The sequence below is a fragment of the Drosophila santomea genome, chromosome 2R (assembly GCF_016746245.2).
Source record: "Drosophila santomea strain STO CAGO 1482 chromosome 2R, Prin_Dsan_1.1, whole genome shotgun sequence".
NCBI lineage: Eukaryota > Metazoa > Arthropoda > Insecta > Diptera > Drosophilidae > Drosophila > Drosophila santomea.
This window is the reverse complement of record NC_053017.2, coordinates 10,326,348-10,352,938: the sequence shown is the minus strand read 5'-3', so window position 1 is coordinate 10,352,938 and position 26,591 is coordinate 10,326,348. Positions and strand designations below refer to the sequence as shown.

Below are 26,591 nucleotides of genomic sequence, written 5' to 3'. Positions count from 1 at the left end.
AAACCGCATCTCTCCGGTAAATAACAAATCATTTAACTTTATTGGCTAACAAATACAGGACATTCGCACTCTACAAGGCCCTGACCAGCTGCATCAGCGAGTAGGGATTCTTGTTGCTCATGAACTTGAGTTGCTCCTCGAATCCCTGCGGCGTCTTGTTGATCCAGTGGCGGTCGAGATAGTAGCTGATGTAGCTGTGGAATTCCTTGTCCGTGTAGTTCTCCACATGGATGGGCACAAAGGGATCTAGATGCTCGAAGCCCTCCTTGCCAAGCAGATAGCGAGGCATATAGGAGTCCATGTGGCCCTCAGTCATAGCGATTTTGTCCACGGACAGGATGCACACTCCGTTTGTCCAGTCGTAGTTGGTGATGTCGAGGAAGGGCTGTGTGAGTGTGACCCTATCCGGAGTCACGAGCTGCTTGTTGTCGGAGAAAATGCGTGTAACCGAATGGAAGAAGGCATTGAAGCCATCGATGGCCACCATTATTTTGCACTGGCCAGCGGTGGAGAGTTGTTTAAGTTCCGCAATAAGCGCCGCCGTGGTCTCCGAGGCATACTTGATGCGTGCTATTCCGTGCTCCACCAGCTCAATCAGCGAGGAACCCGCCGGCGTGCTCTCACGCTTGCTCCACACGTACTCCTTGCTCGTTTTCAGCTGCAGCCGCTGGAGCAGCGGGCCATTCTGATTCTTGAAGTGCACCAGCCAAGCAGCGGCGTCAAATGGTAGGTCAATCATGCCCTCCTGTCCGGCGGCATTGGATGCTTCCTTGGGCCGCTTCATCCAGTTGGGCGCCCAGGGCACGTGGACCAACAGAAAGTCGTTGAGGGCACCGTAGTGCAACACATGGGCCATGGTCAACGTCTTGCCTGTGCCGTTCTCTCCGTACAGCACATAACGAACCACCGGCTTGGTTAGGTCTCCGTCTTTGATGTACTGCAGCAATTCTAGGGCAGGATTCCGAACCATCAGACAGGCTTCGGTGAACGTCTTGATCTGCTGCTCATACTGTTTAGGCAGGCCGCCGCCGCTAAAGATCAGCTTTTTCTGCTCCGCGGGAATGCTGTAGAACTTGGCCACCTGCAGCGCCGAGTGCTCGCCGGGATTGGATACCGCCGTCCGGAACTCATTGATGGTCGCTCCCTCCGCCGGAGAGGCTGCGGCGTTCGTGGACATCTGCTGGACATGGCGCTGCAACTGGGCGGAGACACGCGACAGGCTGCCAAAGCGATTCCGGATCATTTTCATTAAGAAATCGCTGAATGCTTGTTAAATAAGACCTGGGAACCTGCGACCTGATGGCTATCGGCACTTGGCGACTATCGATAAAGAACGGTGATGGCAACTACCCGCCAATGGCTCGATATAACGCATTTAAAAAGCTTTAAAATTATAATAAATTATCGTATATGAAAATTATTTCTGACTCAATATCTTACATATATTTTTACGAATTTTTATTTATATATTTTGTATATCTTTAAATATATTCAATATATACAGTATAGTAACGGATCACACGCATGAGTCACCCTAGTATAACCAATTTGAAAATGCCGACAATTACAATCGATAGATTTCGATAGATTGTTAGTCGTTTTACTGCATCCCTGCAGCCCGGCAAATTGCGCCCTTGATGAAATTCTATTAATTTGGAACGGAATACGAGATGTCGTCAATAGAATCGCTGTCCATCCAGGGAATCCGGAGCTTTGGCACCTATGCCGAGGATCTTCAAAGCATAAAGTTTTCATCGCCGGTTACCCTGATTCTGGGCGAGAATGGGTGCGGAAAGACGACCGTGGTAGAGTGTCTTAAGTACGCCTTGACCGGCGAGTGTCCGCCGGGCAGTGATCGCGGCAAGAGTTTCGTTCACGACCCCAAGATCTTTGGGCTGAACGAGGTGCTGGCGCAGATCAAGATGCAGGTGCGGGACAGGCGGGGTGCCCAAGTGTCCATATGCCGCACCATGAAGGTGTCCAAGAAGCGCAACAAAATGTCCTTCGAAACAATGGACTCCACAATCAACTTCCTGACCGGCGCCGGACAGTCGAAGCGCGAAAAGCAGGACTCCCTAAGCGGGCGCTCCGTCGACATCGATGTGGCCATCTCGGACTTCATGGGTGTCTCCAAGGCAATTATCAACAATGTCCTGTTTTGCCATCAGGAGGACTCCAGTTGGCCGCTGGACGAGTCAAAGAAGTTAAAGGAAAAATTCGATGCCATATTCGGCATCACCGAGTACAATAAGGCCCTGGATAAAATCATAAAGCTTCGCAAGGAGGCCATGGAGGAGTTGAAAGTAAAGGGTGAGTAATACACAGCTTAAGTATAATGATCAGCTCAATATAGATCTTCCACAGAGGCCAACATGAAGCATGTGGCCTACCTCAAGCAGGAAATGGAGGTTAAAACTTTGAACCTGCAACAGGCACAGAAAAAATGCGACGCAATTAAGGCGCAGTGCAGCGAGTGCGAGGAGGAAATGAAGCCGATTGAGGCCAGGCTGATGGAAATCCGTAATGTAGAGTTCGAAATTGGCAAATATCAAGCGCAGAAAGTCGAAATGGACACCAAGTAAGCTTAATCCTTCGCATTCTACCCACAGAAATATAACTTCCTCCTTCTTATTAGGCACAAAAACTGCAAGGATCAGATATCCACTTTAACCGAAAAGATCCAGAACCTCTTTGGAGGCACGCTGGCTGAATTGGATCAAGAGATCAGTAACTTCGATCAGCGCATGCAGGAGGTGCATCAAAAACGCACAGAGGTGGAGGGGGATTTGTCCCAGATTAAGAGGTCCAAAGTCTCTGAGCAAGAAAAGTTGGGCACACAGGATCGGAAGCATTGCCTGGCTAAGCAACGGCATCAAAGCGAGCTGGCTTGTCGAGCACAGCTTCTGAAGCGGGTTAAGGACTTCTGCCGGGAAGTCCATATAACCATTAATTGTGATTTGGTGGAGCAGCCCGAGAAGATGGGAGAAGTGCTTCAGGACATCGAGGCGATGATAATAACCAAGCACTGCGAAATAACAGAGATCGTTGAGCAAAACGAGAAGGCCGATCGGAGCCGGCAAGTCAAGATCGACGAGCTCCGCATTGAGCTGACCAAGTCGGAGCAAAGCGTGACCGCGCAGGAGAAGCAACGCGAGTCCAGCAAGCGAGAAAGTGAAACTCTTGTAGCGGAAATAAAAAAAATCGAAACATCCATGCAAGATTTAAAGAAGCTTGAGAAAGAAATAAACGACGTGAATGAGTTGTATGAGAGCGCTAACAAAGACATTGACCAGCAGGCTATAAAAGATGCCATTGCCAGACAGAAGGCCAGTATTGCCGAGAATCAGATTCAGTTTAAGAAGCTCGACGAACAGTTGACTTTCTTAGGCACCATGGCCAAGCTAGTTGCCGAGATCTCTCTGAAGCAAAAAGAGCTTGATAAAAAGAACCAAGAGGTACATCGCGTGCGCAGCCGACACTCTGATCATTTTGGAAAGTTCTTCAAGGAACCTATTACCTGCAATTATCGCCGATCGATGCAGGGAGTCTACGACAAACTTCGTCGCGAGATTCAAGATCTTAACGAGAAGGCAAACTCGCAGAAACTAAAAGAACAGTCTTTCGAAATCAAGCGCAAGAACCTTATCGGTGATATCTCTCGAATGGAAAAGGAGTTGAAGGAGAGCGAGGAGTTAATATTTGAAAAGTGTCGGTCAACTCCGTATGATGATCTGCTGGATAGAAGTAAAACGGCCATTTCCAAGTTGCAGTTCGACCACGGCGCCCTTAAGTCGTCAGAGGCCCTTTATAAGAAGTATATTTGATAAAAGAAGTTTTTAAGCTGCTTAACTTACATACTCTTACTTCCAGGTATATACAAAAAATGGATGAAGAGCCATGTTGCCCGTTATGCCACCACAACATGACTAGCGACGAGGCCTGCGACTTGACTAGTGAGCTAACTGATGAGATCCAAAAGTTGCCCGATAATATCACCAGAGCTGAGAAAGCCCTAAAGGCGGAGCAGATAAAATATGAGAACTTATTGCAGATTAAACCGATCATTCTTAAGGTCAAAGATCTTAAGGAATCCTTGCCCCGAAAGAGGGAGGAACTGAAAAAAGTCGAGGAGCTTCTCGGAGAGAGCGTCAGCGAATATGAAACATTACTCGCTTTAATAGGCGAGCCAACGCATAATATGGAGTTGGCGAATTCCATGATGGGTGATATGTCCCTATTAGACGAGGCATTAAAAGATTCGGCGCGGCTTACAAAAGATTTAGATCAGCAGAAGGGAAAGTTACCAGCTTCTTATGATTCAAGTGTATCAATGGATGCGCTGCAGGCGGAGAAGAGTCAGGTTTCAAAGGACTTGGAAACGGAACGTAAGGAGTTGGACTCCGCTCAGAATGCATTCCAGCAGCAAATGGATGCCCTTAATCGTTTGCGCGAAAAGAAGAATAGGTATTGTAATACTCCTCAAGTTTTCCCTGAAATGTAATCCATTTGTTTGATTTCAGCTTAAAAGATAGGCAAATACATCTGCGAGAGGGTGTACAAAGCTTGCCACAGTTAAAGGAACGTTTAGAGAAGCTTCATAGTTTCCTTGCGACTGTAGCCTCTGAAATCAGTGAACTTAAGGCCAAAATCCAGCCTCTTAAGCTGAATCTACGAAAAGCCATAGACGAAAAAGAGCGCTTGAAGAAAAGCGAAAGTGATAAGTTATCTCAGCTGAATTCCAAGTATAATTCGTACAAAAGCACAGATCAGGACATACAAAGGTTGGTAAAAATGGATAAACGTAATCTCTTCAATACTTATCCGTTTTAATATATTGTTTAGATTGAACAAAGAAGCTGAGGACTACGCCAAATTGGATCTTCGAAATGAAATCAAAAAGCTTGATGAAATCATAACGGCCACCAAAGATCAGTTAAGGAAATTGGCAAGTATATAAATTTATACCATACAAGTAAAATGTATATTAATACTATTTATTAGGAAATCGAAATCTCTTTGAAAACTGACGAGCTCGATACAATTAAAACAGAGTGCTCCAATCAGCAGACCGTTGAACGGGATTTAAAGGATAACCGCGAGCTGAAACAGCTCGAAGATAAAGAATCCAAACTAAGAGAAAGTTGCCAGACGCTGGACAAGCAATTGGGTAACCTTGACTTTCACAGCGTCAGCAAGGAGAAAGTGAATCTAACTAAGCAAAGGGATAAAGCCACAGTGCGTAAGGGCGAACTGCTGGGCCAGCTAGGCGAGATTAACAGTCAGGTGAACAAGTTGCAGCGTGAAATCGATGAGCCCAGATTTAAGGAGTCTTTAAAGAACTTCCGGAAGGCCAGTTACGAGATAGAGGTCACTCGACTTTGCATTGAGGACTTGGGCCAATATCGTTTAGCGTTGGAGTGGGCACTGATCCAGTTTCACTCTGAAAAAATGGAGATGATTAACCGTCTGATACGCGAGTACTGGCGTAAGATATATCGCGGAAATGACATTGACTATATTCAGGTGAAAACCGATGAGGTTAGTACGGAAGCTTCGGCAGATCGGCGAAAGACCTACAACTACAGAGTAGTTCAGTCGAAGAACTACTCGGAGATCGAAATGCGAGGACGCTGCAGTGCTGGCCAGCGCGTCCTGGCCTCCCTCATCATCCGCTTGGCACTGGCCGAGACCTTTAGCAGTAATTGCGGTGTCCTAGCTTTGGATGAGCCCACCACGAACTTGGATCGTGCCAATATTAATTCACTATGCGAAGCCCTGAATTGCATCGTGGAGGAGCGCCAGAGCCAGTCCAACTTTATGCTCATCATCATTACGCACGACGAGAATTTCGTTTCGTCGCTGGGCAAGATAACCTCCTACCATCGGGTCTTCCGCAACGACGAGTGCAAGTCGGTTATACGGAGAGTGGAGGCCGGTCCATCAAAGAAAACTGCGATAGATCAATAAACAATATAATTTTTGTTATCAATCTATGTTTTGCTTGTCTAGTCATCTAATCAATTATAGGCGAGGACAATTGGCCACACGGGTGGGGTTTCAAATAATGGTGAGCTTGATTAGTAAGTTTAGTTATTAGAAATGGCCTATACGTGTGGGCTGCTGCTTCTGGCAATTCTCTCCTCTGCCGAAGTTACTTGCAACTGTGTACAATTTGGCATGATGCACTTTCTAGCTGTTCCTATTTATGAAACTGAAATATTCACCGCTGAATTTGTGCATTTTTTAGATGTGAAGTATAAACAAAAGGTATTCATAAAATATAAGTTTTATAAATAAAGTGAAAGATCTCTTGGTATTTCTGTACAGGGTAGCATGGTCTTTCATATTAACATGATATTAGTCATCGATGAAAGTGAAATGGAATGGAATGGACAGGCATCCGTTGTGTCCGGCGGAATTGGTTACAACTTCACTACCCTAAGATTAACATATATCCCAAAAGTGGCCAAAGTCACAGTTGTCATTTACGGGATTCCCAGGTAGGAGCCGCGTTGCAAATATATATCCTAGATCCTAATCAGTCTTAGTCTTGTTTGTTCGTAGAGACACTCCAGTGGTATCCGTCATCCGGCAGATCGCTGCGAATCAGTGGGGACAGCCACGCTAAGTGCATGCGGTTTCCAAAAACGCTCCTCAGATTTTGATACACTCCGCGGTCGTACTTTTCTTTGCTCTCCTTAGTGATATCGGCGGAAACACCGCCCCTTAAAACAATTGGCACGTGGTAGCCCAGCAGGATGACTCCATAGGCCAGAGCCAAAACATTTAAGCTGTAGAACCCCAGGTACATGTTGCTCCAAAAACTGCCCGTTACCATGTGTAGCATGGGGCAGATGAGTTTTAGCAGCGTCAGCCAGTTGTTGTAGATGTGGCCGTGGATGACCCACAAGTATATGGAGTTGTAAACCAATGCGTAAACGGATCCCACAAACAGATAGAATATGAAGCCCATGAAGAAGCGATGGTTTCGGTGTCCAATGCAGCAGCCGGTGTAGATGCAGTGGTGATCCCGCTTCAGAATGCACACCTTGCAGATCTTGCAGTGCCAGGATCTGGGTGGAGCTAGCTTCTGGCACTCGCCGCACTCCCGCCAGTTCTCCTGATCCCCCGATGGGTCTATCTTTTTCACTGCGAATGGAATTTGAATTTTTTTAGATTTATGATACCACTTGGTAGTCTTGCACCCACCATCTGCACTGCTGTCAATCATTATGCAGGCAATCATGTTTCCCTTGATATTAAACACCAGGAACATGGCCATAAGGAAGGTGAAGGTGTGGAAGAAGCCACCCGGTTCATGGAAAGCGGGCAGCACCACCACAATCTCGAACATGAACACCACAGGCAGAAAGATCCCAATGATGAGGAAGCAAGTGGTGTCCACCAGCCGGCGGGGGAGTGGGTTGCTCCGGATTCTCATGATCTGTGTGTGACTAAACGTAAACAAATAGGCACCGATCTCCGAAATGTCGGCAAGAGAACTAACTTGATAAAAGCAACCGGTTGCTGTGACATCACGTGCGGTGAAGCTTTTTTTATCAAGCTTTTGCGGCCAAAAGCTGGTGGGTTGGCGGTCAAAAGCTCCAATTTAAAGTTTTGCGGCGAAAAGTTTGCGTTCAATATGATTGAACCAGATTCATTGAACCCGATTTAAATATAATTTGATAGAATTCTAAGCTATCCGAATTAAAGTTTGATATTAAGGTGGCCTAAAGCTGTGGCCATGCACTTACACTTTTTATCAGGACGGACCACACGTCGTATGCTTGTTCGCGAGTGCCGTGCGTATGGAAATGCCAACAACTTGCAAGCTCAGAGAATTTAATCAACTTGAAAGGATTCACTCCTTCGAAAGACTTAATTACATGGCTCTTTAATATGGCCTGCGATGTCAAGTATTTATGCAGGTGTCAGAGGTCATTAGGCAAACAGTTTAAGCAATGGAACCGACACTGACAGCCAGGCCGGAAAGGCAGGGAACCTCGTTGTTCCTACTGAAGAGCTTCGCCAGGAGCCTGCGGCAGTTCCTCAACCAGACTAGTCTGCATGGACTGAAGTTTGTGGGCGATTCCAGTCTCAGCAGCTGGGAGAGGTGGGAAGAGAGACACTTTAATGGAGATTTTATCCTTAAGTTGAATTCCCGTTCCAGATCATTTTTCCTTGGCTCCTTTGTCACCGCCCTTATCATCACCGTGCACTTAATATCGAACATCTATGTGAAGTGGGACAGCACTCCGGTTATAATCGGCATCAGTCCACAGGCCACCTCCATTTTGAAGGTACCTTTTCCGGCCATAACCATCTGCAATATGAACCAGGTGCAGAGGAGTCTGGTGGCCAACTACAGAGAGTAAGTTTGGCTTTCCAGTAAGGTAAAACTTAAGGATAATCATGTTTTAGGGGCTCCAATGAGAGTGCCCTTCTGAAGGTATTATGTGAATCGGGTGGCTGGGAATCCAGTCCGACTGATGAGGAGTTCTCCGCTTCGAAGTACGCCACGAATAATCTGAAGATTTCCGAATTTGTGTCAAACCACTCGCAGTCCTGCGAGAGGATGTTACTCTACTGCAGATTCAGTGCCGTGGAGCGGAATTGCTCGCAACTGTTCCAGCAAATCCTGACGGATGAGGGCCTCTGCTGCGTCTTCAACTTTCAGCCACCCGAATATCTCTACAAGCCATTGTAAGTACAGGGATTCATTAAAAGTACAATAGTTGATATATTGTTTATACAGTTCAAAGAAAAACCGGAACTTGACGAATGCAGATGGGTACGAAAGTGTTATGTGGGATCCGGAGTCTGGTTATCCGGAAAAACTGCCACCCAAATTCTATCCAGCTCCAGCTAGTGGTAAGCTATAGATTAAACATAAATGAATACAATTTTTCACATATGCACTTTAGGCACTGGTATCACCTTGGGATTTACAGCCGTACTTCATGCTGAAATGGACGAATATTACTGCTCTTCGACCAATGGACCTGGTTTTAAAGTGAGCGAACAGAATAACATACAGACTTTTATTAAGGCCTACCATTTGCAGGTTTATTTTCACAATCCCGTCGAAGTGCCGAAGGTGAAGGAGGCGGGTCTCATTTCAGCCATTGGCTATGAGACCAACTACCGGATGGAGATGGTTCGCGCCGAGGCGGTTCCGGCCATTCGATCGATATCCCGCGATGGCCGGCAGTGTCTGTTCAAGAACGAGAAGCAGCTCATCTTCTACCGGATCTACACGAGGCTCAACTGCGAAAACGAGTGCCTGGCCGCCTTCCTTTACGAGACCTGCTCCTGCATTCCGTTCGACCATCCGCTAATCTACAGCAACGCCAGCATCTGCTCCATGGGCGACACGTCCTGTGTGCGGCGGGCCCAGAGGGCGTCCAATCGACCTGGTTGGGCCAAGTGCCGCCAACAGTGCCTGCCCAGTTGTTTCGATCTCAACTACTTGGCCAGTGGCTTCTCGTTTCCGCTGGCCTCCAACAACTTTCAGCTGGCCAACGCGTTGGTGGAGAGCTTCAACAAATCCTATCTCAGCGAGAATATTGCCGTGATAAACGTTTATTTCCGGGAGTCGGTCTACTATGGAAACACCAAAAATGCCTACGTGGGATTGACCGAGTTCTTATGTGAGTAAATACTATCTTTAAGTTAAAAAAAGTCATCAACTAAATGGATTTTCATTCCAGCAAATGTCGGCGGTGTAATGGGACTGTTCATGGGCTTCAGTGTCATCTCTCTGGCCGAGATCCTATACTTCTTGATCTTAAAACCCCTTGCGGAGCTTTTCGTCTGGAAGAGGTCATCCCATGTGGACTCAAAAAGCAGTCTCAAGCATAATGCCTTCGGTGTTGAACAAAGGCAATCTTCAGATAACCCAAGTTTCTTTCACTCAAAAGAGCTGTATCCCAAAGGATTTTCCCCAGGGGTCTATGAAAAAGGGAAAAGTATGAAAGGATTCAATTAAAAATAAACTGAGTTGGAAAGCAAATGTAATCTTTCAATGCCAGTAATTATTTGACTCAACAGCGAAGGTCGGAATAATTGATTTAGAACAGGAACTAACAAAAAACTGCAACTTAATATTTAATAATAAATATTAATCATTATTATGAAAAATATAATAAAGTTGTGGAACATGATTATGTAACAAAGTCTTAGTCGCTTTTATTAAGTTAGTTTTAGTTATTCTACTGGTATTTTTAATGGTAGTCTCTACATTTGGAAATCGTCGCGCATGTCATTGTAGCGGAGTACGTGCTCCTTGATCTTGGAGCCATCCACCCAGGTGACAAAGTCCTCCAGGTTTCTGGAGACTAGAAAAGCGGGATCCTTAATCATTTCCGGACCCACACGCACATGGCCGTGCTCTATGAGGTCCGTCGCCGCTTTCAGGTGCTCCGACATACGCACTGCCAGCGGAATATATTTTATTATACGGAATACAAGTAATAGTAAGGGATGGCACTCACGTTTGACCATGATCACGGGCAGACGACGTCGGCAAAAATGACTGGCGGATATTTTGGCGGCCGTTTCCAAAGTTAGCTGATCGTTGGAAACTCCCATGGCGTGCACCTTGTTTAGGAGCATTGTTGTGGCCTCCGCCTTAAAGGGTTCTGAAGCATCCAGCTTGGCTATCCTCTCTGCCAGTTCCCGTATTTCTCTGGACAACTTGTTGTACCTAATTAATAAAATTGTTAAGGGGATTTGAGTATGTGAGCATTTTAGTTTCTGAGTAGTCTCTTACTTGGTGTAGTCCTCCCTTTTCTGAATGTGAAAGCGCCGTAGGATTTTGTTTTCCTTGCCGCTGTTGTCCACCTTCCACGTGATAAAGTCCACCTTTTTGAGCAGCTTCTGCTCATGAAATTTGAGTTTACGAACCATTTTTATTTATGTTAGTTTTCCAAATCAATTATTTGTTTACGAATTACTCGCACATGGACTGCGCAGTGTGACCAGATCACGCACACGCTTGGCACCACAGAAACAAACAGCTGATCAGCTTATGCTCTAGATATCGGCATCTGGCAACGCTCTTATCCGGTTTTAAAAGTCGCTCGAATTTTCCGTTACTATCCAGAATATTTCGGTTTCCCAAATGATTTTTTTTTGCCTTTTTATTTTAACTAATATCTAGATATTGTTTTGACAAACCAGTGTAGTGCCAAACTAACCCGAAAATAGTGTTAAATTTATATTTGTTTTATTCGTTCGATGTTAATATTTAAGTAAAGTAAGGGATTGAGATTCTTTCACTTCACTACTCTAAAATAGCAGCATTATTAATACAATTTTATGTTTAGAAAAGACTTTAATATAAGAAATTGAAATATTTAAAAGACTTTTATTTATGAAATGGACGCAAGCAACGCCATCACAAACATCACATCACAAACTTAAACCACAGGATAGGAGCACTCATCAGCAATGAAGCAGTAGTTCTGGCCGCGAGGCAGGCGGAAGTAGCCCTGTTCGCCCCAGGTGTCGTCCCACGAGTTCTTGACGATCCAGTAATCCTGTCCGTTCTCAGATCCGTAACCGACGACCAGAATCGAGTGGTTTGGCTCGCCCTGGTTGCACTCATCGTCGTTATAGATGCCACCGGCATAGTTCTTAAGAGTCTCCAAGCCATTCACCGAGCAGGCAATTGGTCCCAGGGTGGCCACCACCTTCTTCATCTGCTCCTCGTCCTTGGGCGGAATAGCGGCGAATCCTTGAAGGCTGGCTCCGGACTTGCTGCCATCGTACTTGCATGTGTCCTTGCTGTCAATGTAGGGATAGGCGCCCGCCTGGGACACGCCCTTCTGCACCTCATCGATGAAACAGAATGCGGCCTCCTGGAAGCCACCATCGCAGCCATTCAGACTGAAGTCCTCGAGTGGGCCACAGTCGACCAGATTCTGCTCAGAGAGGATGGGCAGGCTGCCGGTCTTGCGGAAGGTGTGTCCCTCAATGGCTCCAGTGGTGGCAAAAGCCCAGCAGGAGCCGCAGGTTCCCTGGAATTTGACGGGGGTGACACCGCCATGCTCGCGCCAATCGAAGGCATCCGGGATGGGCTTTTCAGGCAACTGGACCTCCTTCAAACTGGCAGCAGCACGAGCTCTGTGTACAGATATACATATAATGAGATCCTATTTCGGCTGCAAATGGTATGTCAGCACTTACTTAGCCTCCGGACTTCTCTTCAGACCGGTCAATTGACTCAGGAACTCAGAGTGGGTCAGATCGGCAAAGGCGTTCACAGTCTGCTTAAAGGTGTTTACTCCCTGGGCAAAGGCTGCGTTGCCGGCATCCACCAGGTTCTTGGTGGAAGCGAAGGCAGTTTCGTGAAGAGCGCGATCAGCGGCGGACAAATAGGTCTTTCCAGATTGACTCTGCAAATGGGTTTAAGTTTTACTTAGACCTTTTGAAGCAATAGTAGTAAGTGCTACTCGTATTTATCCTCACCAAAAAGTCACCAAAGTTCTGGACATTCGAGAGCAGAGGAACTTTGGACACAGCACTGGCAAAGTTGCCCGCAGCATTCTGAACGGCGCCTGCCACATTTTGGAAAGCTCCAGCCACTCGATTGTTGCCGAGACCACCGAGTCCACCTCCTAGTCCACCTCCGAATCCACCGCCAAATCCACCGAATCCCTGGCCAGAGACCGCAGCCACCAGCAGTGGAAGAACGAACAGAAGCTTCATTGTGATCTGCCAAATAAAAAGGAATCAATCAATTCCGACTGGTTTTTCCATTACTAACGTAGTTCAATGGAGAAACGGCTGATCTGTCGCGTTGTAGCTAATTATATTTGATTGCATATGAGGCTTATCAGCCGATGCACTAGTGTATTGCAAACACAGGTTTTCCGATGCGAAGTAATCGCAAGTAATTCCCATTCCCAATAGACTAACCTTACGCGCTCACACGGTCCACACAAATGTTTTTGGCTCGACCGGCGATCGGGGCTTATATAGCCATTAGACTAGTAGGTTTCAGGCTATAAACTGGCCAACCTCGCCCCCACCCGACCCATTCAAATCCATAAATCCCAAGTCCAGTGATTCGGAATTATACAGAAATCGAATCGCGTTGATTATACCATGCATATACATATGTGCCATAACTGTTTTGATGTGTGCGATCTGATGATATTCGCCGAGTGGTTTGGGAACCCGTCTCGGTTCATTAGCGCCATGCAAGATGGTACGGAATATACTAGCACCAGAACTTAATCTATTTTGGGCCAGATTTGGTGTCTAATGGATAATAAGTAAATAAATCTTGATTATGGCACTCTTGTGTGACAGAAAGTTTACGCATTTGGTTTGCTTTCTATTGGGGTTCATGGGTGTTTCATCGCACGGATTCTCGTTTGTAATTAACACTTTTAATCTCTGCTCAAGTCGCTTTTTGATAACGTATCTTTTTATGAAAAACCGGAACACGACGAAAACCCGTTGTTGAATTCGAGTAAATTAGGTATTACGTGAATTGCACGGAGCAAATTTTAAGTTTAACAACAAAACCCGCTTCAGTTCCGTTTCCAATTAATTTTAACCCCGTTCAGATAGGATCTCTCCAAACGATTATTAATAAAGTCAATCAACCTTTCTGAAAGATGGACTTGGATGCACTTATTTGGGACCATCCTAACTCCGATCTTTTATAGCCGCCCAATTTGAAAACGTTTCGTGACTAATTCCTGTATTTTGTATGGAGTACCACATTTTATTCGAATGCTTTAGATTTGCATGGATCATTTTAATTTGTCACGTTAGTTCAACAATTCTTTTCGTGGTTTCAAACAGTAGCAGTTTCGAAATGAAAAATTATTACCATTTCCAGAACAGTTTCGAGAAGTAATAAATTCGTCGATTCTGCCGCCCTTGGGGAATCCCCCCAATTAGTTTTAGAAAACAAGTTTTTTATCTGAATTAGGTGACTATGGATTAATTATGTCAGCAAGGCAATGAATATTTATAACGCTTCTGCGTTTTTATAAAGGAAGCAAACCAAATGGTTTGCTTTTAATTAAATATTATCTTCGGCTTAATTGACATTTAAGATTAAAATTAGGTATGCTTGCTTGCTTTTGTCTAGTAGCAAACTATTCAAACAACTGCTAATTTGTCATAAAATTTTAATACATGCATATACGAGAAACTAGTATCTTGGATGAATTAAAGAATAAATTGAAATAGAAATGGGTCTTAAGTAACAGCAGAAGATCGAACAGTAGCTTCATCTAAACTGCGAAAGAAACAGGTGCAACAATTCGTTGAGTATCAAACTGGTTAATAAAGAACTTAGTTAAAATTCTTTAGCTACACACAAAGAGCTCAATTGAATAGCTTTTCTACTTTTATGTCTTCTTTTACTGGCACCGAAAAAAATGTTTTAAATGAAATTATCAATGTTAGTCCCGTTAAACATGCTATATACATATATTGTGCTCTTCGTGATTACCGATATCCATAAAAAACAAGTCAATAACATTTAGCACCTTTAAGAAAACCTGTTGCCTTAGGTAAACGCAATTTGGAGGCAAGGTAAAATGAGTTTAGTTTGGTCCTTCTACAAATGTAATCCAACTTTTAGCCAGGCACATTCTCTGATTTGCATTACCCTTTTTATGTGATTTTCAATTTGTGATTTTCAACTAAGTCGTATAAAGCCAAATCCAGTTATGAAAATAGAAACTGTTTTTAGTGCAAGGTATTTCTGAAATTCCTTGACTTTTTTGAGGCTTTTGCTAAATAAAATTCCCATCTATTTGATATCAACGCAACAGATTCTCTTTATAACAGATACACTAGCTGCATATTCTATAATTAATAAATAAATAGCTGCTCCTTGGCATTTATCCACTTTTGCGATGTTTGGCTTGTCGGGGGCGCGATTCTTGAGCTTCGTGAATGGGCGTGGCCTCTGGCAGAAAGATAATGGGTTTTCGCAGATCAACCGGCGGTTGCGCCCAATTTTTCGTCATAGGAAAGCGCTAAGTATATACATATATAGAAATGCAAATAATTAACGAAATGCTTTTGCTTATCTGTGGAATAAGTACTTACCCCGCTGGGTCCATTTACAGATCCATGTCCCACTTGGGGAAAGGCCAGTGAAAGAGCCAAAGTGGCCAGGAAAGTTAGAACCAGGAGTACTTTCATTGTGTGGCTGGTTGCAAGGGATATGGTTTTCAAGGCAAGAGTTTGGATTGCACTGATACTGGATCCCAGCAAGATTCCCTTATATAATGCCACCAAGTCGGAACTTCGCTTCCGGAACTTCCGCGTTTTTATCGCCCAACTGAATCGCAAGTGCACTCGCACATTCTGGCTGTTTAAAAATACACATTCTTATCGGCGCACTTTTGCTTTCTGGAAGTCCGTCGTTTACCCCTGAGATTCATCCTGATTGGGGCATTCCCAGCGTGCAGTTACTTACTGTTCCCGGTTATTCTTGGTGCGTTGGAAAAAAAGGGAGCTCGAAAGGGGGGGGAGGCTAAAAAAGAAGGAGGAAATAATGAGCCCAAGAACCGGAGAGCCAAAGAACCAAAGAACCAAGGAACCAAAGAACCTTTTTTATATTCGTTCGTTGGACCCTGCTATACATTTCAAGGTTGTCTTGGCATCTGCTGCTGTTGTATACCATATTGTACATACGTATACGTGTGTGCGGCTATATGTGCACCCAGTTGTGTGTGCTTCTTTCATTACCAACTTTTAGCAGCAACAACGCGGCACAACAACACACAACAACGCACAACAACATCAGTCAACAGAACTTCAAACGAAGTCAGTCGTCTGCGCATGCGCAAAGTCGCAGCTCGAGATGAGGATGAAGATGAAGATGGAGATGAGGACGAAGTTGGAGCTGAAGACCAAGAGACCAAGAGCAGCAGGTGGGCAGGGAGGTGGACTGGAACTGGGATTGGTAATGGGATGGGATGGGATGGGATGGGGGTTCTTGGACAGGGGCCCCTTTTGGATCTTTTGGGTAAAGTTAAAGTCGCAACTCCATCTTCATCCAATTGTTGAACGACACCGACACACATAAAACTTGATGTGATGCGTCTGCGTCTCGGAATCCTCTTTAAATTAAGAAAGATGATTTGCAGATTTGAATGCAGACACGGACATGGACACGGCCAGCATGATGTAAGCCCACCGTGGAATTTATTTATTCCTCCGCGGCCGCTGGCTTTCGTGGCCAGAGCGAGCGCAATAAAATTCCATGGCAGCACACACACACTTCAGTTTTTAGAGCCTTAGCAGTTAATTTACGATTATTGGCTTTCATCTTCGTTTCGACCAGGCCAAATAAATCCCACAGACTTGTTTATGCTTTGCGCTTTGGCCATGGTCAAGGCGAGCCGTTATGAGATATTTCTGGTCCATGGGTATTTAATTCTATTATTGAGAAGTTAAACGATCGATTGAAGATAATAGAACATCACTTTGGGTGTTTTTTTTAGAAGACCTTAAGTGCCCATAAGATCGTATTTAATCTCAGTAGTGTCATCTCATGTTTCCTATTTATCTGTAACACTATTCCCAAATAATTCACATCAGTTTATTTACTTATTACGTTTATTAATCAAGAGTTTCCTTTTTTTTTTGTTTGTGGTGTTTGTCATACAATTAAAGCATACAATACATATATATTTATATATAGATTAATGTCTTAGCTCCTTTAATCTCTCGCTGGTTCTTTAGCGCGGTCATCCATTGGCATCGAGGTCCTCAGAGAGAAGCGTCATTTTCGGACATGTCCGGCCGGCTCTCGAAAATGTCCATTCCTCAGTGGAACCCGGATGCCCAGCTGGATAACTCCTCGACCCAAACACACACACAACTTAGGCTAGTGGCATTCTAGGGATGGAGATGTAGAGATGCCTAGTTGTTGGCCGCCAGTGGCTTGCCCAGGACACGCATGGCATTCGAGTAGTCCGAGTCGATCTGCGGGATGATCTGCTGTTCGTTGGGCCGCAGGGTGCGTATCAGATCGTTGAGGGACAGGGAGGATTGGGGGGTCAGCTCCTCCTTGGGCTGCAACTCTTGGGAGCTGGCCATTTTCTGGAAGTCCTGGGCGATCTGCTTGATGCGCTCCTCGATGGCGGCGGCTGGCGATTCAGTGGAGCTGGGCATCGCCAATGGTTCGTTGGCCTTGATCAGATCCACCTGCGGCTCAGTTTCCAAATCGGTCTCGCCCTCAGCTCCCTCCTGCTCGTGCTCTCCATCCGACTCCGCATCGTGCTGCGTGCTCTCGTTCTCCTCAGCCGCTGCGGGAGCTGGTGCCGAATCCGCATCCGCATCCTCCTGCTGCAACTGCTGCTGTACCTCCTCAATGGAATGCACCTCGGGATGGAGCTCGTTGTCGCTCAGTGGGAATACGTGCTCCTTGATGTCGCCATCGCTGTCGTTGCTCAGCTCACGGGCATGCTCCTCAAAGTTGTCGTGCTCCTCCTCGCCCTCAGCCTCATGGTCATCGTGCTCCTCGCCATCCAAATCGGCCTCCTGGTCCTCGACATCCACGTCAGTGGCATCCGTATCGGGCAGCGAGCGATCGTGGTTCAGCTTAAAGGACATGAAGGATGGCTGCTGCTGGGAGCTGGAATCATCGAGCAGACGGTGGCCCACGGCTGGCGAGGATTTGGCCTTGGCTGCGGTGTACATGGCTCCACTGGTGGACATCAAGAGGGGCAAGGGAGTGGTGGTGGCGGCCACATGCAGGTTCATCAGCGAGGCAGGAGTCCTTGGAGTGGTGGAGGTGATGGGACGTCTATATGGCGCACAATGGACATGGAGAAATAACGAAAGGGCATTTAGTTTCTATCACTGATTCCTGGGCGGTTCGTGGGCTGGGTTAGTGCGAAAGTTGCTTAGCCTAAAGTTAGTTAGTTGAGCACAAATCATCATGGCAACATCAACAACAACAACGACAGCAACGAGAGCGGTACAACAACTAAGGAAGCTAAGCCCCAAACCACCAAACAAGATACATTTTCGGCGCTCATATGGGATGGATTTTCAAAAGTTTGCGCAATCTTAAATGAGAGATCCTAACTTTGAGTAAAATTAATCATAGCAAAATAAATACTTCAATATCTCAAAAATAGCTGTAAGTATACTATTTTTGGCTGGATATCTAAATTGAATTTGTAAATTTGCTTTTCAAGAATTGCACAAACTTTTATATTTGTGGCCACCCCATTGGCGTCTACAAGGCAGTGTTCTTTATGTCGATCATGTTTTTTTAGATCATACAACTTTCAATGAGGATCGAATGGCTTTTTTTTTGTGGGCAAACCAACTTTTCGGTTTGGCCCATAGAACTTGGAGTGGCGTTAGTAAGAAGTCGCATTAGTCTTTAGATGTACGTATGCATATAGATTGTGTGTGTAGTTATGGTAGATTGGTAACGATTTGGGGTTTAGCTCACCTATTTGTTCATTCTTTTTGCAAATTCTGTTTTTGGGAATCGAACCGATTCAAATCGGATTCGCACTCTGTCAATGTGTGTGTGTGTGAGTGTAAGAGTGTGTGTATTTGTTCGTTTGTGGTCAACTAAAGTAACTTGTTTTTAATCACGTTATCCTTGCGTAATCTCTTGATCTGGATTGGGTTTTAGTATCAACATTTATCTGGTATAAATATGTTTTCATTTTGTTTTTTACTTAATTAGGGACATTTGTTTAATCGCCACCGGCGGGCGGGCAGCTCGTATAGCGAATTAATTAACGTTAATTATAGCATAATTTGTTTATTGCATTATCAATATTCTTAGTTCCTCCTCCATTTCAGTGCTCTTAATATCTGTTCGATTTGCGTGTGTAGTGGTGTAGAGTGGTGGAGTTTTGTGGATTTATGTGGAGTGGCTCCGCGGATCAAGTGTCCTTACCCCTGCGCCGACGAGACGGGGATGCTGCCGTAGTTGTAGTAGTAGCAGCGGGTCTGCTCGCAGATGAAGTCCTTCACGGCCGAGCAGTCCTCGGGCATCCACTTGAGCGTGGGCTGCTTCAGGATCACGCATCCCTTCTCGGCGCCACTGCTGCTGTAGAGTGGAGCGGGTGAACAGAGAGGACATCGATATAGATGGGCATAGTAATTAGGCATGTCACATTGATATATGCATATGTATTTACACCTTGGGGTATGTCCTATACCCCAAAGTCCTTGCTAGTTTGTAGTCCTTACCTGTCGCGAGCGGTGCGCTGGGGCGAGGTGTTGCTATTATGATCGACGGGATCGAGCAGACCGGCCTGGATGGCGTCCGCCGAGTTCTCAAAGAAATCAAAAGTGGCGTTAAACGGCAGACCAGTGCTCATCCATAGGAACATGCCCGTGCCCAGGCGATTGCCGGAGGTCCAGAAATCGTAGTTGCCGTAACCGGCATTCTTCAGATACGTGGTCATCGATTCGGCCTTCTCCTTGGTCTCAAACGAGGCCAGTTGCAGGCCCAGGGAGCGACAGTACTGGTAGGCCAGGAAGTAGTTGAGCTCCGGGGAGTAGGGATTCATTCGACTGATGAAGTACTGCACTCCATCCAGGTGGATTGTCGTAATGCGTTGACCTATTTGAAATCAAAGGTAATACGTTTTATCAACCAAGATATATCTTTAAGCGTATTACTAATGTTGTTCTATATCTATGCAAAGGCCAGTGGTTCAGTCATATGATCATACTATAAGTGGCTTAGACCCTAGGTTAATGAACCTACCCACGTCTGTGGATTCCAGACGCAATTGGAATCGCAATGCGTAACCGAAACAGCGAAAACGGTAACGGTTTCAACTGCGGACATAGCATTCGTAATCGCAGAAACATCATTAAATAGGATTACCAAAAAAGTGGCTAGCCATCGTTGGACACCCAGTCCATAAAACCGAAGTACAAAACTTTGGAACCCCAATTCGGACGCGTGATTCACAAAGATGATGATGATGGTGATGGTGATGACCAGGAGCATTTATGCGGTCCCTGACCTCTGGTGGCTAATTACACGAAATCCGAAATGGGGAATCAAGGTGCTGATGACATTAATTAGCCCGCTGGTCAGCCCAAAAGTGGAGACGAAGAATCTTATGTAATCGCTGACCCGAGAAGTAAAGTAAAGTGAAGAGAAGAGAAGAGCAGAGTGCGAGGCTGGGAACAATGCAAGATGACAGTGACTTTGGGAATGGGTTTTGGGATAGGGTTCAGGTTGAGGTTCAGGTTCAACAGGTAGTCGAGGAACAAAGATCTTGGTCGCCTCGTAAAGTATCTGTGTACACAACTCTATCTCTATATAGCTGTATGTGTGTGTTGGCCCTTTTACAAAGCGGCTCAAAAGATAAACACAAATACCAGTGCGCGTACTTTGTTTTCCAACTGACTCAACGCACCCTCGGGCACTTGGCCATTTATGGCACTTGTCTTGGATGGACATTGGATATGGGACATGGGATATTGGATATAGGATATATAGACATGGGCCTAGACATCAAGAGAGTTCCAGTATTTGAGCACACACTCACACACTCATCAGCATGCCCAAGTGTGTACTCTGCTCGTATATGAAATTATTTCCGGCGATTTAAATGCAAGACACACACGAAGTCAACTCAAAGTCTTTGCCTTTGATCAGATTGATGATAGACAAGTCGTGGCGAAGATTTATGAATGAAAAGATTATTGGGCAAACTTATTATGCGTCCGAGCAGCTGAGATTTTCATCTGCCTAATAAGAATAATGATCCACGCCATGAGATCAGAAGCTCAATGGGTCGAAGAAATTCTTCAATTTCATTTTAATGGGGCAATTTAAGCTTGGAGCTCAGCTCGAGGGATCAGATTCAATTCAGGCATTAATTTCCCCAAATGAATTCAGCTTGATGGCGAATCTCAATCGGATTCGAAGTGCTGGATAGTTCTGAGCACTTGGAGAGGGAAGATAACGAGCTCCGTCCCAATTGCAGTTAATTTGACACTGACTCTGGACGTGAATTCAACTGCGAGACCAAGACCAAGACCAAGACCAAGATCGAGATCGAGATCAAGATCGGCACTGGGATCGGAATCGGGATAGGTAACCCCATAATTGGGCATCGCGGAGCCGAACCCCAGTTCCCTGTAGCTCTTGAGCACCATAATTTCCGTAGGTAATTACGCCTGGCCAGCGATAGATCGCGAATCTAGCACGTCTCTAATGATGCAGTCAAAGTCAATGCTAGTGTTTCCCGGGACCCTGATGTGGATGCTGAAGCTGATGCTGATGTTGAAGCTGATGTTGATGCTGATGCTGATGCTGATGCCTTTGCCGGAGGATACGGCTAACTCTAGTTATTTGTTGGCACCTAACAGCCCTCGGGCCAGTTAGCAGGCAAATCATTATAATGGTGATGGCGACTGGGATAAGCAGAGGAAAATTGATAAAAAAAAAAAGGAAGAAAAAATAAAGCCAGTTTGCCAGTTTGGCATCGGGAATGGGAACACTGCTGGTGGGTAATCGATGAGAAGAGAGCTCAGAGAGTAAAGACTCTGGACCTGGAGAAGAATCGATGCAAAAACATCGAGCAGACTTAATGACTGCGACTCTGATTCGGAAATAATGATGGGAATGCATCACTCGTTTCGCCAGAATCTTTTTCCTTTCCTTGTTTTTTCAGGCTTGGCTGGGTACTTTTTTGTTGTTTTGCACTTCTTTGGAACTTCTTTTGTTTACTTGTTAAATGGGAGAAGGTAGGAATAATTGCAGGGGTTTTCTTCAAGATTAAATTATCATTGACGGACAGGGGTAAGCCGTCAATTAGCAAGGCATTTAGAGAACTTAATAATTCCGTATTACCAAGTTCTGGGAAGACGTTTAGTTTGCTGGGCAGTTAGTCACGTTCGTAACGAGTTCTGCACTTGAAACTATTATGATAAAACACACTTCTAAGTAGTTTAGTTTTTAAAAGCAAATTTGAACTATTCAGGATGTACTAAAAACGATTTAAGCAATGACGAAGAACTTTTTTATCGAGGGGTAAATTTGCAGACTTAAAGCAGTTGCAATGACTTTATTAATTTAAAAATTAATCAATTACGAAGACATTAGTTCTATCATCATCAGTTCTAAGGAATAGTATAATCTATAAAAAAACTGATTTAAAGTTACGTTGACTTCCTACCGTCCAGAAGTATAAGTATTATCACAGGTTTCTTTCACTTCTTCTGTTTTCTTTAAGTTAAAAAAACCCATTGTGCTCACCTCAACTCCAATCAATAAAGGCATAAAAATTCGGTGGTTAATTTTTGTACTAACCTGCAGCGCATGCCAAGAGGCTCAGCAGGCAGAAGAGTACGATTTTGGCCATCTTTCCTTCGAGTGGTTGGATTGGTAGGAGCGCGAAGCACTATCTGATTGCCACTGGCGACGATCGGGGAATACGAATCGGGTTCTCAGCGTTTTGGGGACGCGCGATCGAGGTGGTGAAGTTTGGAGTTCGGAGTGTTTGGAGTGTTTGGAGTTTTGGAGTTCAGCACTTCACGTCGCGTTCACTGCAAGCCTTCGTCGTCGACTGATCGCTCAACTGATCAGGCCAATATCACGCAGGCGCGAATGAAGTCCGCCAAGAAGTCGGGAATGGAAATGGGAATGAAGTCCAAGAAGCCGAAGAAGCCGAAGAAGCCAAGAACGACACGACGATCACACTCGCTGCTTCCAGAAGAACTCCAGCGATTCCAGTTCCAGTTTCCTCTTCCAGTCAACACACACACACACAGACTCAAACACGAACGGCCAAACAAACACTGATGCAGATGCAGATGGAGATGGAGATACTGATTTAGAGCCAGCGACTTGTGTTAATCCTTGGATCCCGAAATTGGTATTGCAATTGGTAATTGGAAATTCTAGATCCGCCGAGCTTCTGTTCTGGCCAAGTTAGCGCTGGTAAATGTCGCTTGGTGCCGAAAGCAGTTAGCTTAAGAAGGAAATTGCTGGCTGAAAACGGGAAAAGACGGGAAAAGACCGTGGAAAAGAAAGAAGAAATAGCCGAATCGTACCGAACAGAACCAACTATTTGCTTATTTCATGGATGTGATTGGAAATTGGCCTCGCTGTGCGTGTGTGTGTGTTTTTGTGTTTGTGTGTGTGCGTGTCCGTTTGTGTGCGAGTTCTTCCTGTGTTTCGTTGTGTGTGTGAGTGAGTGCCCAAGTCAGTGCTAGACAAAGAGCGCAATAAACCAAAGGCACACAAAAGCGGGCTCAAACCGAAATATTAAAACAGAGAGAGAAATGGGAATTGCTTGAAGGATTACTAGGATAACAGCTTAGAGAATAAACTCTATAAACGACTGAAGACTAACACTCTAACTAGATTTATTTGATTTATTAACATTAAATGTTTTAAAGTTTGTAAACGTTCTCTGTGGACGGCAGTCTACGTAGTCACGAACAAATGAAAATCTGCTGTGATCCTTTGACCATCACCAATAGTATGATCTCTTCACTATGGAAATGCATTTATCAAAGGACAAACGTTGTAGCAGCAACAGTTTCTTTCAGTGCATACTCACACCTATAAACGCGACTGCACGTCGCTGTCATCATTCCAATGGGAGTCGGAGCCGCTCCATTGTTAGTTTTGTTCTTTCTCCCACAACGACGCTTTGGTTTTGGGCTCTTTCTGCTGGTCTTTCGCCGTCTTCGCTACAGTCTTACCTGTAGGGCTCGCCGCACGTTCCTCCTTGCCCCCGTGCGCCCCTTTGGACCTAGCCCCATCATAAAGCCTGTAAACCCCCGCCACTGCCCCCGCCACTGCCACCACCACTACCACTGCCACTGCCACTAGGCACTGCCATGAACCCAAGGAACGCAATGTGGTTCCATTTCCATTAATTTGGTACGCTATCGCGACGCTGAGTCGCCCGTGGAACTCGCCGCATGGAACTTTCTGCGGTTTCGGTTCTTTGGGCTCTTTTACTTACTTTTGCTGGAAGCGTGAAATGTAATAATGATCTTCTGCTTTGCATTTTGACAATATTTCCAAGCTGCGGGTGCCAATGCCAGCCGCAAAACACGAAACTTCCACTCCCTCTTTTTTTCCCGAAAACAAAAAATATATATAATAAATGTGTGCATGTGTAATTAAAGGCATTTTCGTGGTTGCTCAAATTCGACTTCTGGCTCGAAGCTTTCTAATTAGTCTAAGAACTTGGGGAAGAATAAATATTGGTTTAATGATTATTAATAACCAAGAGCTTTAAGTGGCTTAGAGAAAATTAGCCACCAATTCGGAAAGTTTGAACTCAGAATGGGGAAAAATAAGAAATGGAACCTTTAACGATGATACGTTACGTCACAAATGAGATCGTTGTGATTATTTATTGTTTATTAATGTATACGTAGAACTTTAATCTATTCTGTATGATCTTGATTTCTGTATCTATGCATGCTTTTATTGTAGATAGAAAACATACATATACATATGTGGGTCAGTGGTTGAGAATGATAGCTGGATGTTTCATTTTGGTACGGATGCATTTTAGTTTGTGCCTAAATACCTGGTAGGTATAGATATTTTATCCCCACTTCAACCACTCAACGACCATCAGTCTTGTTTAATTCTAGCTTAAGCAATAGTTAATCCCATTGGTCACATCGGCCGATCGACGCTTGTAGGCTATAATTATGTACGCGTACGGCTAAACAAAATAATGGCCAAGTGATTAACAGTCATGGGAAATGAATTGCCCGCAATTTCCCAGTTGGACGACAGAGGATGTGGATGTGGAGGTCGGTGGTTCGGTGGTTCGGTGGCTCGGTGGTTCGGTGGCTCAGTGGTGCGGTGGATTGGGTGGTGCAACTGTGGATTGTTGACCAAGAAACCTGTGCGTGCCCATTGCAATCGAAAATTCTATCGCGAGTACAGCGCACCAAGATTTTGGCCCTTCGTTTTGTTTGGCATTTTATTTTTTGTTGGTAAAACCGCCGCCGGGTGGACGCCTTCGACTGCGACGCACAGTGGAGCTTCTTAATGTGACCGATGCGACTGCTGGCTGTTGGCTGTTGCTTGTTGGCTGGACTCCTTGCAATCTGGATTTTCCACAAGGAGGCGGTGGCGCAGGGGGTGTGGCAGGGGGCCGCATGCTGGATGGCCTTCGTCTTTAACAGCATTCATCCATCTATACTCGCGGCCGCTGGTGCTGCTTCTTCTCAGCCTGATCTTCTGATCCTCACCATTTGTATTTGTGTGAGGAAGTGCACTGCGAGAAACGCCCACTCTAACTAAGTGAATTCTTTAAAATATGTTGTATTAAGCATTCAGTCAGTCGAAGAATGCACCTTCATTGTATACTTACTCTTTCATTAATAAACTTGTATTGCAGAGTTTGTGTTGCAGTGTATCTGTGTTCCTCGCATGATCGTCTTCTTCTTCTGCTTCTGCCTGCCTCCCCCTACTCTTCCTCTTCCTGCCCCACCTCCTGTTCCCATTTCATTGCTAGTTGCTCTTCTTGTTCCTGTTGCTTTTTGTTTTTGGTCTAAAAATAAACTCGGCACCAGATTGAGGAATTTAATTCGCCTTTTGGTAGAAATCCTCGACTTTGGCTTTTGCCAACGGACTTTGGTTGCCTCTTTGGCTTTCCTCTCCTGCTCCACACCTTTCGTCCCCTTTGCCCCCACCCTGTGTGCGACTGTGTGTTAGGGTGTGTGACTGTGTATGTCACGTGTGTGTGTGTTGCTCCTGGGTATCCACATCCATTTTAGCGTCAAGTTTAGCGATGATGCTGATGATGACGACATGGACATGGCATCTAGCTTAAAGTGTACAGAAAGAAAACTGGATAATGGATAATGGATGTGATATGATTTATAGGAAAAGGGTGTAAAAATGAATATACGATAATCCTATTCTATAACTTTTTCATCTTACAACGCGGCCAGAAAATAAAGAATACATATATATACATATATAAAATAATATAGATATAATGTAAAATAGGTCTATGTCTACTTAATTAAGAACTCGAACGCATTTTCTCTCTGTGTAGGTGAACAACAAGGAGTTTTAAAGCAGAGTGGAAACACTAATACACACTTTTTCCGCTTGGGATCAAAGGATTAATGTGAATCGGGTTTCTGCGGCTTAAGAAATAACGCTGAGATATTCTCTTGAGGCGGACATCACAAATTTCCACTTGCCTGCGTTCTAATTAGAATATCTTTCTGATCGGATAGTCAAAGTATCTGTGCTTTTGTGTGTGTGTTTGTGTCCTTGGCGGTACGAAGGTCATCAGCATTTGCATCGGAGGTCACATAGCACACATACATATGTATGTACAAACACACACACACACTTATCGTCATCGTGGCAACTGTCGTGAGGGCCCAGCCCACAAAATCACAGGAACATGACCAGCAAACCGATCAGGACCCATGCCATCCAATCCCTACCATCCAATCCCTACCATCCAATCCAATCCATTCCATTCCAAACCAATACGATCCGTTCCGTTCCGTACACCGATCCTAGATCATCCCATACCATCCCCACCCATCCGATCCGAACCGAACCGAACCGTTCATGCATAAATAAATTCATGTCCGAATCCCACTCC

The 26,591-nt window shown here is 45.0% G+C and overlaps 9 protein-coding genes across 12 annotated transcripts; 3 read left to right on the top strand and 6 right to left on the bottom strand.

Annotated features, from left to right (window-relative positions):
- Positions 1-12: 12 nt before the first annotated feature.
- On the bottom strand, positions 13-1,325 carry LOC120444263 (28S ribosomal protein S29, mitochondrial). Its single transcript, XM_039623774.2, has one exon. It carries the CDS (start codon positions 1,247-1,249, stop codon positions 71-73), a length of 1,179 nt encoding a protein of 392 aa, XP_039479708.1. The 5' UTR covers positions 1,250-1,325; the 3' UTR covers positions 13-70.
- A 283-nt stretch (positions 1,326-1,608) lies between these two features.
- On the top strand, positions 1,609-5,991 carry LOC120444600 (DNA repair protein RAD50). Its single transcript, XM_039624375.2, has 7 exons — positions 1,609-2,310; positions 2,365-2,578; positions 2,636-3,814; positions 3,871-4,464; positions 4,521-4,781; positions 4,843-4,945; positions 5,002-5,991. Exons 1-7 carry the CDS (start codon positions 1,671-1,673, stop codon positions 5,965-5,967), a joined length of 3,957 nt encoding a protein of 1,318 aa, XP_039480309.1. The 5' UTR covers positions 1,609-1,670; the 3' UTR covers positions 5,968-5,991.
- A 22-nt stretch (positions 5,992-6,013) lies between these two features.
- Positions 6,014-6,504, top strand: LOC120444602. The gene is made up of 2 exons (XM_039624377.2): positions 6,014-6,267; positions 6,328-6,504. Exons 1-2 carry the CDS (start codon positions 6,100-6,102, stop codon positions 6,502-6,504), a joined length of 345 nt encoding a protein of 114 aa, XP_039480311.1. The 5' UTR covers positions 6,014-6,099.
- LOC120444601 (probable palmitoyltransferase ZDHHC24) lies at positions 6,269-7,511 on the bottom strand. The gene is made up of 2 exons (XM_039624376.2): positions 7,210-7,511; positions 6,269-7,149 (listed from the first exon to the last, which is right to left on the bottom strand). Exons 1-2 carry the CDS (start codon positions 7,439-7,441, stop codon positions 6,545-6,547), a joined length of 837 nt encoding a protein of 278 aa, XP_039480310.1. The 5' UTR covers positions 7,442-7,511; the 3' UTR covers positions 6,269-6,544.
- Positions 7,512-7,672: 161 nt separating this feature from the next.
- LOC120444595 (pickpocket protein 28) lies at positions 7,673-10,122 on the top strand. Its single transcript, XM_039624369.2, has 7 exons — positions 7,673-8,113; positions 8,171-8,371; positions 8,422-8,703; positions 8,756-8,871; positions 8,925-9,013; positions 9,065-9,650; positions 9,711-10,122. The coding sequence occupies exons 1-7, from the start codon at positions 7,962-7,964 to the stop codon at positions 9,986-9,988; spliced, it is 1,704 nt and encodes a 567-aa protein (XP_039480303.1). The 5' UTR covers positions 7,673-7,961; the 3' UTR covers positions 9,989-10,122.
- A 41-nt stretch (positions 10,123-10,163) lies between these two features.
- Positions 10,164-11,125, bottom strand: LOC120444598 (U3 small nucleolar ribonucleoprotein protein IMP3-like). Its single transcript, XM_039624372.2, has 3 exons — positions 10,772-11,125; positions 10,494-10,705; positions 10,164-10,433 (listed from the first exon to the last, which is right to left on the bottom strand). Exons 1-3 carry the CDS (start codon positions 10,906-10,908, stop codon positions 10,237-10,239), a joined length of 546 nt encoding a protein of 181 aa, XP_039480306.1. The 5' UTR covers positions 10,909-11,125; the 3' UTR covers positions 10,164-10,236.
- Positions 11,126-11,348: 223 nt separating this feature from the next.
- LOC120444597 (procathepsin L) lies at positions 11,349-13,696 on the bottom strand. Of its 2 annotated transcripts, none has more exons than XM_039624370.2 (4): positions 13,618-13,696; positions 12,472-12,717; positions 12,190-12,398; positions 11,349-12,126 (listed from the first exon to the last, which is right to left on the bottom strand). In XM_039624370.2, the coding sequence occupies exons 2-4, from the start codon at positions 12,709-12,711 to the stop codon at positions 11,421-11,423; spliced, it is 1,155 nt and encodes a 384-aa protein (XP_039480304.1). In that variant the 5' UTR covers positions 12,712-12,717; positions 13,618-13,696; the 3' UTR covers positions 11,349-11,420. The 2 variants fall into 2 exon arrangements, with proteins under 2 accessions (XP_039480304.1, XP_039480305.1); XM_039624371.2 differs by lacking the exon at positions 13,618-13,696 and adding an exon at positions 12,922-13,062.
- Positions 13,697-14,870: 1,174 nt separating this feature from the next.
- LOC120444599 lies at positions 14,871-15,210 on the bottom strand. The gene is made up of 2 exons (XM_039624374.1): positions 15,082-15,210; positions 14,871-15,008 (listed from the first exon to the last, which is right to left on the bottom strand). Exons 1-2 carry the CDS (start codon positions 15,175-15,177, stop codon positions 14,871-14,873), a joined length of 234 nt encoding a protein of 77 aa, XP_039480308.1. The 5' UTR covers positions 15,178-15,210.
- A 1,493-nt stretch (positions 15,211-16,703) lies between these two features.
- LOC120445476 lies at positions 16,704-22,536 on the bottom strand. 3 transcript variants are annotated; one of them, XM_039625921.1, is made up of 4 exons: positions 22,295-22,536; positions 19,207-19,582; positions 18,911-19,060; positions 16,704-17,791 (listed from the first exon to the last, which is right to left on the bottom strand). In XM_039625921.1, exons 1-4 carry the CDS (start codon positions 22,344-22,346, stop codon positions 16,906-16,908), a joined length of 1,464 nt encoding a protein of 487 aa, XP_039481855.1. In that variant the 5' UTR covers positions 22,347-22,536; the 3' UTR covers positions 16,704-16,905. The 3 variants fall into 3 exon arrangements, with proteins under 3 accessions (XP_039481855.1, XP_039481856.1, XP_039481857.1); XM_039625923.1 differs by lacking the exon at positions 16,704-17,791 and having other exon boundaries at positions 18,847-19,063; XM_039625922.1 differs by lacking the exons at positions 18,911-19,060; positions 19,207-19,582; positions 22,295-22,536 and adding an exon at positions 18,452-18,486.
- Positions 22,537-26,591: the final 4,055 nt, after the last annotated feature.

Excerpts from the sequence above, each read along its gene's own strand:
- LOC120444595 (XM_039624369.2), top strand. The coding sequence starts at position 7,962 with ATGGAACCGACACTGACAGCCAGGCCGGAAAGGCAGGGAACCTCGTTG. Across the intron at positions 8,114-8,170 it reads AGTCTCAGCAGCTGGGAGAG|ATCATTTTTCCTTGGCTCCT; the intron begins GTGGGAAGAGAG and ends TTCCCGTTCCAG. Across the intron at positions 8,704-8,755 it reads GAATATCTCTACAAGCCATT|TTCAAAGAAAAACCGGAACT; the intron begins GTAAGTACAGGG and ends TTGTTTATACAG.
- LOC120444602 (XM_039624377.2), top strand. The coding sequence starts at position 6,100 with ATGGCCTATACGTGTGGGCTGCTGCTTCTGGCAATTCTCTCCTCTGCC. Across the intron at positions 6,268-6,327 it reads ATGTGAAGTATAAACAAAAG|GGTAGCATGGTCTTTCATAT; the intron begins GTATTCATAAAA and ends ATTTCTGTACAG.
- LOC120444600 (XM_039624375.2), top strand. The coding sequence starts at position 1,671 with ATGTCGTCAATAGAATCGCTGTCCATCCAGGGAATCCGGAGCTTTGGC. Across the intron at positions 3,815-3,870 it reads TCAGAGGCCCTTTATAAGAA|GTATATACAAAAAATGGATG; the intron begins GTATATTTGATA and ends TCTTACTTCCAG. Across the intron at positions 4,946-5,001 it reads AAGATCAGTTAAGGAAATTG|GAAATCGAAATCTCTTTGAA; the intron begins GCAAGTATATAA and ends ACTATTTATTAG.
- LOC120445476 (XM_039625921.1), bottom strand. The coding sequence starts at position 22,346 with ATGGCCAAAATCGTACTCTTCTGCCTGCTGAGCCTCTTGGCATGCGCT. Across the intron at positions 19,583-22,294 it reads CCTCTTGGCATGCGCTGCAG|GTCAACGCATTACGACAATC; the intron begins GTTAGTACAAAA and ends GATTTCAAATAG. Across the intron at positions 17,792-18,910 it reads CCCGTCTCGTCGGCGCAGGG|ACGTCCCATCACCTCCACCA; the intron begins GTAAGGACACTT and ends TGCGCCATATAG.
- LOC120444597 (XM_039624370.2), bottom strand. The coding sequence starts at position 12,711 with ATGAAGCTTCTGTTCGTTCTTCCACTGCTGGTGGCTGCGGTCTCTGGC. Across the intron at positions 12,399-12,471 it reads AGAACTTTGGTGACTTTTTG|AGTCAATCTGGAAAGACCTA; the intron begins GTGAGGATAAAT and ends ACCCATTTGCAG. Across the intron at positions 12,127-12,189 it reads AAGAGAAGTCCGGAGGCTAA|AGCTCGTGCTGCTGCCAGTT; the intron begins GTAAGTGCTGAC and ends ATCTGTACACAG.
- LOC120444601 (XM_039624376.2), bottom strand. The coding sequence starts at position 7,441 with ATGAGAATCCGGAGCAACCCACTCCCCCGCCGGCTGGTGGACACCACT. Across the intron at positions 7,150-7,209 it reads GATTGACAGCAGTGCAGATG|TGAAAAAGATAGACCCATCG; the intron begins GTGGGTGCAAGA and ends TTCCATTCGCAG.
- LOC120444263 (XM_039623774.2), bottom strand. The coding sequence starts at position 1,249 with ATGAAAATGATCCGGAATCGCTTTGGCAGCCTGTCGCGTGTCTCCGCC.
- LOC120444598 (XM_039624372.2), bottom strand. The coding sequence starts at position 10,908 with ATGGTTCGTAAACTCAAATTTCATGAGCAGAAGCTGCTCAAAAAGGTG. Across the intron at positions 10,706-10,771 it reads AAAAGGGAGGACTACACCAA|GTACAACAAGTTGTCCAGAG; the intron begins GTAAGAGACTAC and ends TTTATTAATTAG. Across the intron at positions 10,434-10,493 it reads GCCCGTGATCATGGTCAAAC|TGCGTATGTCGGAGCACCTG; the intron begins GTGAGTGCCATC and ends TTCCGCTGGCAG.
- LOC120444599 (XM_039624374.1), bottom strand. The coding sequence starts at position 15,177 with ATGAAAGTACTCCTGGTTCTAACTTTCCTGGCCACTTTGGCTCTTTCA. Across the intron at positions 15,009-15,081 it reads CTGTAAATGGACCCAGCGGG|CGCTTTCCTATGACGAAAAA; the intron begins GTAAGTACTTAT and ends GTATATACTTAG.